The sequence below is a fragment of the Symphalangus syndactylus genome, chromosome 15 (assembly GCF_028878055.3).
Source record: "Symphalangus syndactylus isolate Jambi chromosome 15, NHGRI_mSymSyn1-v2.1_pri, whole genome shotgun sequence".
NCBI lineage: Eukaryota > Metazoa > Chordata > Mammalia > Primates > Hylobatidae > Symphalangus > Symphalangus syndactylus.
In genome coordinates this window covers 72,653,162-72,668,726 of record NC_072437.2, presented here as the reverse complement: position 1 = coordinate 72,668,726, position 15,565 = coordinate 72,653,162, and the positions used below count along the sequence as shown (strand labels likewise).

Here is a 15,565-nt window from a genome sequence, read left to right as displayed (position 1 = left end):
AAACTGGCTTTGAATATTTTCACTGATTCAGCCGGCCTCCTTTAGTCCAGTGGCCTCTACACTTTTTGGTTCACACTCCACTAGTAAGAAAATCTTGTGCCTACACCCCCATGTAATGTGCTCCTGCCTCAATGTTACGTACATCTTGAAATAGAAAATACAGAAAAAAGTTTCAAACATGCAATAAACAGGAAATAAAAAATATTTAATTTTTTTTTTTTTGAGACAGAGTCTTGCTTTGTTGCCAGGCTGGAGTGCAGTAGCACAATCTCAGCTCACTGCAACCTTGTGATCCGCCCGCCTCAGCCTCCCAAAGTGCTGGGATTATAGGCGTGAGCCACCGCACCTGGCCTAAAATCATATTGTCTTATGTATTCAAGTGCCAACAAACCATTTTGCTAGCACAATAGCGTAATGTAGTAAGAGCTATATGCTTGAATATACTTGATCAGTTTTGAAAATCTTGCTTTAATACTTTGTGATATTACAGTTCAAAAGCAGGTTCAAAGTTTATACTTGTTCTAACAGCTATAATATTACTAATTAGGAACAATATAAATAGAATAAGTACCTCGTTGGATGTGCCTATTAAGTCAAATACTAATTTTTTAGTCCCATCTCCTAGCTGTTCAAAGTGTTTTTTCTTTGATATTTATTTAGTTAATTCTCTTGGCAAGTGGCACTGGTTTATTTTCACTTGAGGCCAGGAGAGACCAGCCTGGCCACCATGGCGAAACCTCATCTCTACTAAAAATACAAAAATTAGCTGGGCACGGTGGCACGCACCTGTAATCCCAGCTACTCGGAAGGCTGAGGCATGAGAATTGCTGGTCTTAAACTCCTGGGCTTCATCTTGCTGGGCTCAAGTGATCAACCTGGGAGGCAGAGGTTGCAGTGAGCCGAGATCGTGCCACTGCACTCCAGCCTGGGCAACAGAATGAGACCCTGCCTCAATAAATAAATAAATAAATAAATAAATAAATAAATAAATACAACAAAAAAAGAAAACCCCCAAAATAGAAAAAAGAATAAATTCTCATCTCTCTTGGCAAACTAATGAGAAGGTATTGCTTTTTAAAAAATGGAAGTATAAATTACATATAGTAAATTACGATTCTCCTTTTTTTTTTCAGACAGGGTTTCGCTTTGTTGCCCCGGCTGGAGTGCAGTGGCACGATCACAACTCACTGCAGCCTCGGCCTCCTGGGCTCAAGCAATCCCCTCACTCCACCTCAGCTTCCTGAGTAGTCACACACTACCACACTCGGCTAATTTTTAATTTTGTTTGTAGAGACAGGGTCTTGCTATGTTGTCAAGGCTGGTCTTGAACTCCTGGAAGAAAGCAATCCTCCTGCCTTGGCCTCCCAAAGTGCTGGGATTACAGGTGTGAGCCACTGTGCCCAGCAATGCCTGGGTAATTAAAAAAAAGTTTTTTTGTAGAGATGGGGGTCTCATTGGTTACCTAGGCTGGTCTTAAACTCCTGGGCTTGATCTTGCTGGGCTCAAGTGGTCCTCCCGTCTCAGCCTCCCAAAGTGCATGGATTACAGGCCTGAGCCAATGTGCCTAGCCCAGAACTTCCTGAACACCTGTTTTGTGTTCAAGAACTTTTTCTTAATCATTACACTTAAAAAATAGTTATCAGGCTGGGCGCAGGGGCTTACGCCTATAATCCCAGCACTTTGGGAGGCCGAGGTGAGCAGATCATGAGGTCAGGCGATTGAGACCGTCCTGGCTAACACGATGAAACCCCGTCTCTACTAAAAATACAAAAAAATTAGTCAGACATGGTGGCAGATGCCTGTAGTCCCAGCTACTTGGAAGGCTGAGGCAGGAGAATGGTGTGAACCTGGGAGGCAGAGCTTGCAGTGAGCCAAAATTGTGCCACTGCACTCCAGCCTGGGTGACAGAGAGACACTCGGTCTCAAAAAAAAAATAGTTATCAATATTTCTTTACATATCATAAAATATCCAGGTAGTGTTTAATTTTCCCTGTCTCATTTTTTTTAAATGCAGTGGGTTTTGTTCAAACCAGGATCTAAACAAGGTCTACCCTTGCTTTTGGTTGACATGTCTCTAAAGGTTTATTTACAGGTTCTGCTCCTCAACCCTTTTTTTCTCTTGCCATTTATTTCCCCACGTTCCAGACTTTGCTGACTGCGTTTGCATGGTGTCATGTAACATGTTCCTCTATTCTCTGATCTAATTCAAGTTTAGAAATCAAGGGGTTTCGTTGAACTTATTTGATTTTATACATATTGGTTTCTAACAATATTAGTATCTACCTTCCAAAATAACAAATCAAAAGTGTTATTAACACCATGGCTACTCCCAGTGAGATTTCTTTGTAATATTTTTTAATCCTTAGGCACTATCCCACTAGGGGATTTGACATAATTTGACACAGTCAAATTATTTACTATGTTTTAAAGTCACCTTAAATTAATTCCCAGGCTGGGCATGGTGGCTCACGTCTGTAATCCCAGCACTTTGGGAGGCTGAGGCAGGAGGATTGCTTGAGTTCAGGAGTTCGAGACCAGCCTGGGTAACATGGCGAAGCTGTCTTTACAAAAAATGCAAAAATTAGCAGGGCATGGCTGTGCATGCCTGTAGTCCTAGTTACTTAGGAGGCTGAGGTGGGAGGATGGCTTGAGCCCAGGAGGCGGAGGTTGCAGTGAGCTGAGATTGCACCACTGCACTCCAGCCTGGGTGCTAGAGCCAGACTTTGTCTCAACAAATAAATAAATAAATATCAATCTTATCCATTACTATGTAAAATATTTACATAGTTCCAAAGTCAAAACTGCAAAACAAAGCACACTAGGAGAAACCTAGCTTCCATCCTTGTCCTCTCTACCAAACCTCCCTCGCAATAGTATTTTTATTAGTTTGATTAGTTTTCCCCTTATCTTGCCTTTAAAAGAACATAAGCCAATTACATGTGTATGTATGTGTGTATAAGTGTATGTATGTGCATATGTGTATGTATATGTTTATATATATACATGTGTATGTGTGTATGTGCATATGTGTATGTACTTATATATATGCATGTGTATATGTGTATGTATGTGCATATGTGTATGTATATGTTTATATATATACATGTGTATGTGTGTATGTATGTGCATGTGTATGTACTTATATATATGCATGTGTATATGTGTATATATGTGCATATGTGTATGTACTTATATATATGCATGTGTATATGTGTATGTATGTGCATATGTGTATGCATATACTTATATATATACATGTGTATATGTGTATGTGCATACGTGTATGTATATGTGTATATGTGTATGTATGTGCATATGTGTATGTATATACATATATATGTATGTCAGAGGGAGCCTACTCTGGTCATGCCCCTCTCGCCATGGGGTGGAGGGTCTGTAGGGACAAGAGAATGTGCCCACCCCGGAGCCCATATCCTCCTTTTTAGACCCTGCAACTCCAGCGTCCCTGACCACATGGCCCTGAGTCCACTTCCAGGGTCTTCCCTGGTCTGTCATCCTGAGTTTGAACAGTGCTGCCATCTCACTGGTGCTGCAAGGTGGCTGGGGTGAGGGGACACTGGCATGGGGTCTGGATGGCATTTTAATGGGTGGGGTATTCATGTGTGCATGCAAGCCCTCTTAGGGTGCTAGGGGTCAGCCAAGGGCTGAATTTGAACCTGGCCTTCCAGGTGGTTATGAAGTTGTATTTATAAGCCAACTTGGCAAATTCTTGGTTATGAAGCCAAGGGAGGAGATTAGGACACACTTAATCTAGTAGTTTGCTAGTTTGATTTACAACTTTTTAAATACTTGTATTGTTATAAACTATAAAGTTATAAACTTTAAATACTTGTATTGTATTCTTGTCCCAGGCCCTGCCATTGTTGGGAACAGGGCTGGGCCCAACAGTCACACTGTGGGTCTTCTGGAGGCACCCAGGATCAGCACACTGCAGTGAAGAGTACACATCCAGAGCCAGAAGCGCCCGTCTCCAGGGGGAGCTGCACTGAAACTCTTTGAGCCCGTTTCCTGTGCAGCCCAAGACACAAATACCACATCAGCCCTGCTCACCACAGGAGACTGTGGGCAAGCTGTCACCTGCAAACAAATTATCTTCCTACATACTTATAAAGTAGTCTACACATGTAAGATAATTCCCTATAGCTTGTTTGTAAGGTTTATTAAATAAATAGTTGAAAATATAAATAAATTGCATAATACTATAGTTAAAGCCACCTGGAAATAGAAGCGTCATCCAGTTCCATCGGTGATTTGAACACTATTCCCTTTTTTTCCAACCAGGTGCAAATAAACTGTAGTACCAGCATTCTGGCAATTAGGTCCAGGAGATGTTCTCTTCCTTTTACACCTAAAGGGGAAAAAACTCCGTTAAGTCTGTTGGAAACTCTGCATCTCAAATTGCCTGTTTATAAAATTCCCATCAAAGAATTATAATACAGTTAAATCACAGGACATGAGCAGATCGTGAAACTCTCTAATACTCTTCAATGTCCTTAATTAGCTTGCTATTTAAATAAATGAGGACGGTTGGAACCGTGTGCCTATCATACTATCCTGATGGTTGTCAGGAAACTGACCTGTATCCAGAGTGCCCCTTACTTGCCATCTTCAATAACCGGAGAGCCATGAAGTTCAATGAAAGAAACCGAGTTTTTAGGCTCCTGTTACAAATAGCTTAGAAGAGTAAACCTAAATATTCAACAGATAAACAACAGTTATGACCAGTTACACTGGTGTATCAAATTATTTCTAGTGGTTAGTACCTACAGGTATCCTAATCAAGATATTTTACTATATTATGAAATATCAAAATTGAAAAATGAATGTTTACATGTGTTGAACTCGGAATTAACAACCCATTTTTATTTTAAAAATTCAAGCTTCGTTTTTTTTTTTTTGAGAGACGGGCTCACTCTGTCATGTTGGGGTGCAGTGGGTGTGATCAGAGCTCACTGTAGCCTCCAACTCCTGGACTCAAGTGATCCTCCTACTTTGGCCTCCCAAAGTGTTGAGATTATAGGCATGAGCCACAGCACAGCCAAAAAATGGTTTTAGGGAAGGAAAAAAAAACCCAAATCTTTGTCTTATAATTAAGAATATACAATTACTTTTTTTGAGTAAAGACAAAAGGACCTGGCAGAGTATGCACATATCTGCATATACACCATTAATTTTACATCGTTGAGGCAGCCAAAACTGCTCATAAGAGGGCTTCTATTAAATAATATAATGTTCTTAGTAGAGGAAAAAGGAATTGAATAAATTTTTAAAAACAAAATAAGAAAACCAATCCATTGTCCCACAAAAGAAAATCAGTGGAGACAAAAGCAGTTTAATTTGCTGGATTCTTTTGTGGCTTATCTTTTGGGTATTATTTACAAAATGTTAGACTAATTTTTAAGCAATATTAATAATAGCAACATACAACTCCAAGACTAATATAATAAATAATAAACTGACGAAATGCCTAATGTGTATCAGCATCATTTAAAAAACAATTTCAGAAGGAGAAGGGATGATAAAAGAGAAATGAAGAAGAGGATAAAGGACAAAGTTGGGTACAGAGTTATAAAAACAACTCAGAGAAAAAAATCAGACAGCTTGAGACTCTACGTAGAGGAAGAAGGAAAAGCACACGCTTACAGAAAAATAACACGGATAATAGGGAGCAATACAGTGAAACAGAAGAAAAGCCCATGGAAAAGGTACATCCATGAAATCCCATCCCTTTGCATCTGTGACTCAATTTTCTCCAGTTTTCCTCTTGTTTCTTAGGCCACTCCTTCTCAGCGTCTTTGCTGTTTCTTGTCCAGCCTGAACACTAAACCCTGCTGTGCGGCAGGCTGGTCCTAGCACCTGTTCTGCTCAGACCACCTTTCTTTGGGTGACCTCATCCAGAGCCAGGCTTTAAATACTACTGACATTGAGAATTCTCCCAGTCTTTTCCAATTCTGACCTCGTCCCTGAGCTCCAGCCTCACATGACAATATATTTATCTTGAATTTTTATCTCACTCTGTCACCTGGGCTGGAGTGCAGTGGCACAATCACGGCTCACTGCAGCCTCAACATCGCAGGGCTCAGGTAATCCTCCCACCTCAGCCTCCCAAGTAGCTGGGACCACAGGTGCATGTTACCGTGCCTGGCTAATTTTTGTGTTTTTGTAGAGATGGGGTTTCACCATGTTGGTCAGGCTGGTCTAGAAATCCTGGACTCAAGAGATCTGCCCCCTTTGGCCTCCCACAGTGCAGGCATTACAGGTGTGAGCCACCATGCCCAGCTTATCTTTGGTTTTCAACAGTTTGACTCTGGCCTATCTAAATGTGGTCATTTTTTTATTTATCCTGCTTGGAGTTCTGCTGAGTTTCTTGGATCTGGAAGGTGCTGTCTTTGATCAATTTTACAAAAATGTTCAAATATTTTTCTGTCTACCCTTTCACCTTCTGAAACCCTAGTTACACAAATGTTAAACCTTTTGATATCATTCCACAGTCTTGACTCCTCTGTTCTTTTTTCATTCTATTTTTTCTTTCTATATTTCAGTTTAGATAAGTTTATTGAGTGCATTGTCAATTGAATTAAATGATTTTTTTCCTGTTCTGTCAATTCTGCTGTTAAGCTCATTCAATGACCTTTTCATTGCAGATACTATATTTTCCAGTTCTAGGATTTTCATTTGGTTCTTCTTTATAGTTTCCATCTATTTGCTGAGATTCTGCCATTTATTCATCCGTTCCATCCTTTTCTGGTAAATCAATCCTTCGCTATATTTTTAATAGCAGTTTTAAAGTCTGTGTCTGCTAATTCTAACATCTGGATCATCTGTGGGTCAACATTTATAGCCCATTTTCCCCTTGATCACAATCACATTGTCCTGCTTCTTCATATGTTATTAAATTTTCATTCCATACTGAACATTAAAATGACACCTTGTAGACACTCTCAGCTATGCTATCCTACTCTAAAGAGTGTTCAGTTTTGTTCTGGTGGGTCCTGTGTAGGCTTTGTTTTAGGCTTTATTAGGATGGGTCTATTTTGGTTTATCCCTTTGTCCTGGGGTATAGTCCTTGATCATGAGATATGATCCTTACGACCCTTTCATGGTTTCAATGGAAAGATATTCATAAAGTCTTTCTAATTTGGTGCCACTTGAACTGTAAACTCTGGCCAGTACTAGGCAGCAGCTGAAATCTCTGCTTAGCTCTGTAGCTTCCCAGCTGTGGCGTTTTTCTGGATTCCTTGAGGTTGCACCCTGTATATGTAGAGGTTAGGAGACAGCCAAGGATCTGAGGGGTATTTGGATGCAGATTTCAGAGCTCCCTGCTCCGTGGTTCCCTTCTTTATAGGATTTTAATCCTTAACTTCCAGCCACTTTGGCAACCTCAAACTCCAACCCCGTGTCCTCATCCCATTAAGACTTTCTGTTTTAGTTCAAACCTCCCCCTGTGTCTCATGAGCTGAGAAGTGCCTCTAGGTGACAAGCTGGAAACATGTGGAGCCCACCTAGTTGGCTTTCTTTCTTTCAAAGATTATGTTCACTCTAGTTTCTGCCTGTTTTTTTATTATTCTCCTGGCCTTCAAAGAATGGTTTTAAATATTTTATTCAAAGTTAATAACTGTTATTGGCAGGAGAGTTAGTTAGATAGAGGCTCTTCTGTTATTCCAGGATCAAGCACTCACTCCTCACGTAAATTGTCATCACCCCTTTTTGGCCTACTGCAGGTCAAACAGGCTATGCATTTGCCCACCCAGCCTGGAATATGAAAACTCTGGCATTTTAGAGGTGATGGTGGCCAGTGAGACACTGCTGCTCTATCTATCCATGAATATTGGCTAGTTGTTTAATAATGTGTATTTTATTTAAAAAAATCTCCAGGCTGAGTATGGTGGCTCATACCTGTAATCTCAACACTTTGGGAGGCCAAGGTGGGCAGATTGCTTGAGCTCACATGTTCAAGACCACACTGGACAACATGGCAAAACCCCATCTCTACCAAAAAATACAAAAATTAGTCAGGCATGGTGGTGGGTGTCTGTAGTCCCAGCTACTCAGGAGGCTTAGGTGGGAGGATCCCTTGAGCCTGGGAAGTGGAGGTTGCAGTGAGCTGAGATAGTACCACTGCACTCCAGCCTGGGCAATGGAGCCAGACCTAGTCTCAAAACAAACAAACAGCTCCTGTCCTAAGGCTAGCATTTGACCTTCAAACCACTTGCTGGGTCAAGGATGCTCAGGACTTCCTCACCTATCCCCTTGTTGTCATGATAGGAAACAGATCCAGAGGTTGAACAACTGCCTCTGGCAGAGGCTGGCTAGGTGCTCATCAGAGCTGTTTTCTCCTCCTGGACACGCAGCTTAACAGTACATTTCTCAGGCCTTCATACATGGATGGGGCTATGTGACTAGTGTTCTTCCTCTTGTCTAGCAGGGGGATGATGCCAGGGTAATCTTTGTTCTTCTCTCTTACCAGGATAATTTTAAAGACATATATTGAAGATGGTGGAGCCATAATATGGAAAGAGTCAAGGTCTCTAAATGACCATGTAAGTGGAACTTTCTTCCTGACCAATATTTGACTGTGATATGGACAAGAAAGCAATCTTTGGTTATGTTAAGCTATTGAGGTTTCTTTTTTACAGCAATTGGTGCTATTTATGCTAATAAATTTGCACCGACAATACCCTAGTCAGTGGTAAAAATATGACTAGAAACTGGTCTCCCATTTCCTTTAATGGTTAAATATAATTCCATTCAAATGTAACTTTCATAATTATTACATTAGTCCCCTGGTTTACAAAATAGTTTATAACAATTAGGAGCATGATTATGAATGAATGAAAATAATGACTCAGTAAATGGAAACATAGTGACTTACCTAGAGATTGAATGCCTTTTTGTTTAAGAAAGCTGTGCAAACCATTTGTATTAAGATTTAATATAAATCCCAGTTCTGGTGTAAGTTTCCAGAAGCCATCCTACAAAATTAAGAAAACAAAGGTAAGTTATGTTATTGATATTTTATGACATAAGAAGTTATGTAGTGGGGGAGGGAGAGGGGCAAGGGTTGAAAAACATATTTTCACTACTTGGGCAACAAGACAATTAGAAGCCCAAACCTCAGCACCACACAGTATGCCCATGTAATAAACCTGTACATGTACCTCTGCATCGAAAATAAAATTTTAACAAATTAAATAAAAAAAGAAGTTATGTGATAAATGTTTCCATGTATTTAATTTCAGTTAAGGCATTTCTAACATTTTTATTACTGTAAAATAAAGTTCTTCATACACTAGTGACATAGTATTGTTTAGAACCTCATAAATTCTATGAACACTACATATCTGGTGGCATTTATAAAACGTGTGGAAAGAGGCTCATGTGTAGAGATTTTTTTAAATGGTACTTTTTCCTCCTAGCAATGCTTTATTTCATTTTTTATTGATACATAATACTTGTACATATTTTGGGGTTCACATGATATTTTGATACGTGCAGAGAATGTGAAATAATCAGGTCAGGGTATTTAGGAGCTCCATCAGCTTGAACATTTATCATGTCTTTGTGTTGGCAAATTTCAAATATTTTCTTCCAGCTATTTTGACGTATACAATGTCTTGTTAACTATAGTCACCCTACTGCGTTATCAACTAGCAATGAGCATTGAACCGGTATTTCTCAAACTTTTAAATAGCATGATTCCCTCTTTTAAAAAAACCCACTTTATTGAAATATGATTGGCATACAAAAAGTCACCAATATTTAATGTATACAACTTGACGTGTTTGGAGATAAGTATACACCCATGAAACCATCAAACCATCACTTATCAATGCCATGAACTTAGCCACCACTTCCAGAACTTTTCTTCCATCCCTTTTGTTTTGTTTTGTTTGTTCCCTTTTGTGGAAAGAGTACTTAACGTAAGATAGACCTCTTAGCAAATGCTTAAGTATACCATATCGGATTGTCAATCATAGGGCCTGTATTGTACAGTAGATCTTCAGCATGATTCCTTTGGTTTAACATAAAAATGTACCCTGATGTAGTCTGAAACATGAAAATGACAGTTTTTTCTAAGTATAAAATTGTTATATTAAACATGCACTTTAAAACTACCTTCCCTGCACCCCGCCAGCATCTGCCTGCCCCATCACATGCATAAGTGAGTGTGCTAAGCCTGAGCTTGGGGATATTAACCTCAAAGGAGACAGAATCCAGGCCCTAGGGAAACCAACACAGGGAGCAGAAAGCAGGGTGTGGCCCTAGGCAGGTGCACAGGTTGAAGAATCTATGGCAGTATCTTGAAAAATGACAGCAGTGATAATATGTACCAACCCATGGAGAACTGGTACCAAGTGCTGTTCTTTTATATGTTTAGCCACTTCCTGTGGAGCACTATTATCACACCCACATTGCAGATGAGAACACGGAGGCAGAGAAAGGTTAAGCAATTTGTCTAAAGTCTCACAGCTAACAAGCAGCAGAGCCAGGAGTGGCCGTGGGATCCACACTCTTGACCATCTGCAGTATGCTCCTGGCAGGCTTTTGCGTGCACTGTCTCAAGTAGGGAAACTAGGCAGCTGTGATTATCCTGTTTAAACCCAAAACCCACTCTGTGAAGTGGACACTATCATTATCTCCACTATATGGATGAGGAAACTGAGGCTCAGACAGGTTACCTGACTTGCCCCAATCACAAAGTGGGCTGGGACTCAAACTTACTTTTATGCTATCAAGCTCTTTCTGTTTCACTAAACTGCTTTACAAGTAATCACAGATGCAGGACTGGGTCTTAGTACCAGTGCAGAGGCCAAATCTACGGGGTGTTTATCAGCTTAACAAATGGAGTGATAATAAGCTCTAACACAATATACATGTTGAATAATATCTGTATTCCCATGACCTATGTTAGAGTATATGTACAAGTGCTTGTGCTCTACTTCACAGTGGGAAATTTATGTGGATTACAATTCATTAGTTCTAGAATCTAGGAAATTAAGATCTCGCCCCATCATCTGTTCGAGGATGTTCATTTTCATTGAGGAATAGTAACATTGACCAGCATGAGGTTCTGGTCTAATATTTGTAGAGAAACACCAGCCAGTATCAAGCACACTGTTTCGTTTAGCTGTCTGTTTTGTTTTGTAGCAAGAGTTCCTCAATGAAGGAAGCAGTATGATTTACACCCCAGTGCACAACCCCTTCCTTCACTACAGACTGACGATAGACAGTCCCTTGACCAGCTGCTTCGAGGAGCCCCGTTCTAAACTATGAAGCCAGCTAACCACAGATTTAAGGAGAAATAAGACACATACCTCTGTCTGTAGACTGAAGAGTTCTGTCCAAGGCACAGCATCCTGCCAGTGCTGTGTGCACACTATTTCATCCTCCTCTATTACTTCCAGAAAGCACGGGATATGGTTGTCTGTTTTATCACATGTTATTTGTAAAAAGCAGCTGTCTGGAAGTAATTCTCATAGCTCATGACTTTCTGATTCAGAACAACTTTGAAAACCATAGTCAGGACATTGACTTCCTTCGAGACTGCCTACTGATTCTTCTAGGAGACAGAGATCTACTGGGGTAGTCCAGGACCGACTGTAAAGAGGCTCAGGTAAGGCAGAGGCTATTGGCAGCCCAAGGTTGGCAGTCAAAGAGGCTGTGGAAGGTTGAAAATGAAAAGGAGAAGAAGCAGAGGGATGATAAGACCCAAAACGTATGATGCGATCAGGGTCTGTAGGAAGAGAGAAATGAAGCTGGGGAGAATCCAGCTCAGGGAAGGTGCCAGCAGAAGGCCTGGTCGTACGGCCTCCAGGAGGTTGCGGTGGAGCAGACTGTGCGGAGCTCAGTGAGCTCCCTGAAAGAGCAATGCCGCCGTAGGGTGCAGAAAGGGGGTTCTGGGGAGGTCCTGTGGGACAAGACGCCGACTGTGGGATCCGGTCAGCACAACTGCCAGGCGCAGGGCCTTGGCTGAATTGAGATGCATCAAACTGTCTGGGAGGAGTAGCTGAATCGAAACTAGCTATCTGACCATATGAGGCAAAAGGCAAGGAAGCAGGACTGTGAGCGCGGGCAGTCGGGGGAAGATAGGAACCAAAGGCTGGAGCAGAAACACAAAAAAGGCTAGAAGTAGATGTTTCCGGCCGGGCGCGGTGGCTCACGCCTGTAATCCCAGCACTTTGGGAGGCCGAGATGGGTGGATCACGAGGTCAGGAAATCGAGGCCATCCTGGCTAACACGGTGAAACCCAGTCTCTATTAAAAATACAAAAAATTAGCCGGGCGTGGTGGCGGGCGCCTGTAGTCCCAGCTGTGCGGGAGGCTGAGGCAGGAGAATGGCGTGAACCCGGGAGGCGGAGCTTGTAGTGAGCCGAGATCGCACCACTGCACTGCAGCCTGGGTGACGGAGCGAGACTCCGTCTCAAAAAAAAAAAAAAAAAAAAAAAAGTAGATGTTTCCCGTGGACTGACTTTCTTAAATAGTGGTTCAGTTGCTGTTGGTTTACATGACTCTGTCCAATTTAAATCCAATAGCTTTTCCACACCTCCACGTTCCACATTTGATGTGAAAGCTGGTAGTACACCTAAGCCATCCTCTTCAAAATCTTCAGAAACTTCTGGCTGAGATAATTTCTTTTTTCTTTTAGCCCTAAGTTTTGGTTTGGATGAATGTAATTCTTGCCACTCAGAGGATGCTAAAAGAGGCTGCCCAGAAGAATTATTAACGTAAGGGGAAAACACAGAATAAAAAGCACAATCAAGCAAACATTCTTCCTAGCACTTGACTTCCCACCCATCAGGCAGTTGCTCATCCACAATCAGGCTCATCAATGTGAGCTGGGATGTCGAAAATAACACCAGTGCTGGGCAGGGCAGCTCATGCCTGTAATCTCAGCACTTTGGGAGGCCAAGGAAGAAGGATCGCTTGAGGCTAGGAGTTTGAGAACAGCTTGGGCGACACAGTGAGACTCCATCTCTACAAAAAATAAAAGATTAGCCAGGTGTAGTGGCTCACGCCTATAGTCCCAGCCACCTGGGAGGCTGAGGCAGGAGGAGTGCTTGAGCCTGGGAAGCTGAGGCAGCTATGAGTGCAGATTTGCACTCATACTGCTCTCCAGCCTGGGCGAGAGGGCAATACTCTGTCTCAAAAAAGAAAAAAAGGAAAGAAAATAATGCCACCAGAGACATTCAAGATCATTTCAGTACAAGGCCCTCATTTTCTAGACATGGAAGCTGAGACCTGGAGAGAATATCAGCAATCAATATACTGAAAGACCTTCTCTCTTAGTTCTTAGAATTGCATAATTTTAAACACCCCTCATTTTACACATGAGGGAACTGAGGAGCACAGAAGTGACTTGCCCAAGATTTTACAATGAGCAGTATCACAGTGTGTACTTAGGCCTAAAATAAGACAGTCACTTGAAGTAAATTATTCCAGTCTTTTATATTGCTTTACAGCAATATTAAGAAAATGAGAAAACGGAAAAACAGTCTCAAAAGCTTTATTTATTTTTACCTATTCATTTTTTGAGACAGGGTCTTGCTCTGTTGCCTGGGGCTGGAGTGCAATGGCACAATCACAACTCACTATAGCCTCGAACTCCTGGGCTCAAGCGATCCTCTTGCCTCAGCCTCCCCAGTAGCTGGGACTATGAGCATGTGATACCACACCCAGCTAATTTTTAAATTATTCTTTTGTAGAGATATGATCTCACTATGTTGACCAAGCTGGTTTTGAACTCCAGGGCTCAACTGATCCTCTCAGCTCGGCCTCTCAAAGTGCTAGGATTACAGGTGTGAGACACTCTGTCCAGCCAAAAGCTTTAAGGTAATTAAATGAACATATAATTATACCAGAATATGAATAATATGCATGCAAAACAAATTTTGAGGGATGCTATATTACTATTACTGTTTCAATATAAACGGAAAGCGTTCCTCAAAAAGTTGCCTGTATCAAATCCAGTTTTATATACAAGACGAGTCCTTGATATTTTTGAAATAATTAGCCTATATTTTTACCTGTGAATATGAGCTATTGAAAACAGAGTAGTCCTTTCCCAACTCAGTCAAATTTTAAGTATATACCTGAATAATTAATATTATAGAACATATGAAAAGACAGATTTAAAAATAATGCTTACTTATCTGGTTAAATTTTTAAAAATCAGAGAAGCAAACTGGAAAAGACCAATAGTGATGGACTAGACCTATCGGATATTAAAGTCTCTTATAAAATTACAATAATTATAGTAAATGAATCAATGGAACAGAGTAGATAAGTCCAGCAATAGCTCCTAAAACTGAGAATTACTAGATTATGAAGGTGGCATTTCAAGTCAGTAAGAGGAAAAGGAGGAGCCGTCTGGAAAAGAATAAAGTTGGTTCCATATCTCTTATCCTAAGCCAGGATAAATTTCAATAGGATGAAAAATTAAATGTAAACATGAAAACATAAAACTATTTAAAGAAACAAAGGGAAAAATTTTTAAGTATAATCTCTGACTAGGAAAGGTATTTCTAAGCATGATGAAAAGCAAAACAACACTAAACAAAAAGAAGAAACACAAAGATTAAAAATTTGACTGCATTAAAAAATCTGCATGACAAAAAGATAATAAGCAACATCAAAACAACACGTGGAATGCTGGGAAACAAATTTTCACAACTCATATCACAAAGGGCTAATTTCCCTAACATAAAAAGTTTTCCTAAGATAAATAAGAAAATGACTAAAATCTCAATAAAAAAGATAAAAGACATGAACAGATAACACACAGAAAGTGATACATAGGGCTGTAAGAATATAAAACATGCTCCTTTTCATTCATAAACAAAAACTTAAATGTCACCAATACATTTTTCACCTGTAAGATCTGCAAAGATCAAAATTTGATTAAGTCAGGTATTGTGGAGCATCCCAGCTACTCAGGAGGCTGAGGTGAGAGGATCACTGGAGGCCAGGAGTTCAAAGCTGTAGTGCTCTGCGATAGAGCCTGTGAATAGTCACTGCACCCCAGCCTGGGTGACAGAGCGAGACACCATCTCAAAAAAAAAAAAAAAAAAAGAATCATACAGAGAAATATGGGTTATTTTTGTTTATTTTATAAAATTGCTTCTTGGATAGTATTTTGTATTTTTTAGTAGAGACAGGGTTTTGCCACGTTGGCCAGGCTGGTCTTGAACTCCTGACCTCAGGTGATCTGTCCACCTTGGCCTCCCAAAGTGTGGGGATTACAGGTGTCAGACACTGTGCCTGGCCTCATTATGATTCTTCTATTTGCCAAAATCACTCACTTGCTTCCTCTTTCCCTTCAAGTTCACAATTGCTTATTTTGCTTAACCACACACCCACACCTTGATCATCTAAGGTGTGTCTCCCAATCTTTTTGGCAGCAGGTGCCGGTTTCATGGAAGGTAATTTTCCATGGACGGGGTGGGGCAGATGGTTTTGGGATGAAACTATTCCACCTCAGATCATCAGGCATTGGATTCTCAGAAGGAGCACCTAGATCCCTCCATGGGCAGTTCACAACAGGGTTC

General features: G+C 40.8%; 1 protein-coding gene across 1 annotated transcript in view; it reads right to left on the bottom strand.

Annotated features, from left to right (window-relative positions):
- Positions 1 to 15,565, bottom strand: part of LOC129463749 (protein mono-ADP-ribosyltransferase PARP4-like) — a 67,209-nt gene that overhangs the window by 1,433 nt on the left and 50,211 nt on the right. The window contains 4 exon segments of the mRNA XM_063618508.1: positions 4,237 to 4,369; positions 8,894 to 8,993; positions 11,337 to 12,156; positions 12,474 to 12,724. Of these exon segments, the coding sequence (XP_063474578.1) occupies positions 4,237 to 4,369; positions 8,894 to 8,993; positions 11,337 to 12,156; positions 12,474 to 12,724 (1,304 nt within the window).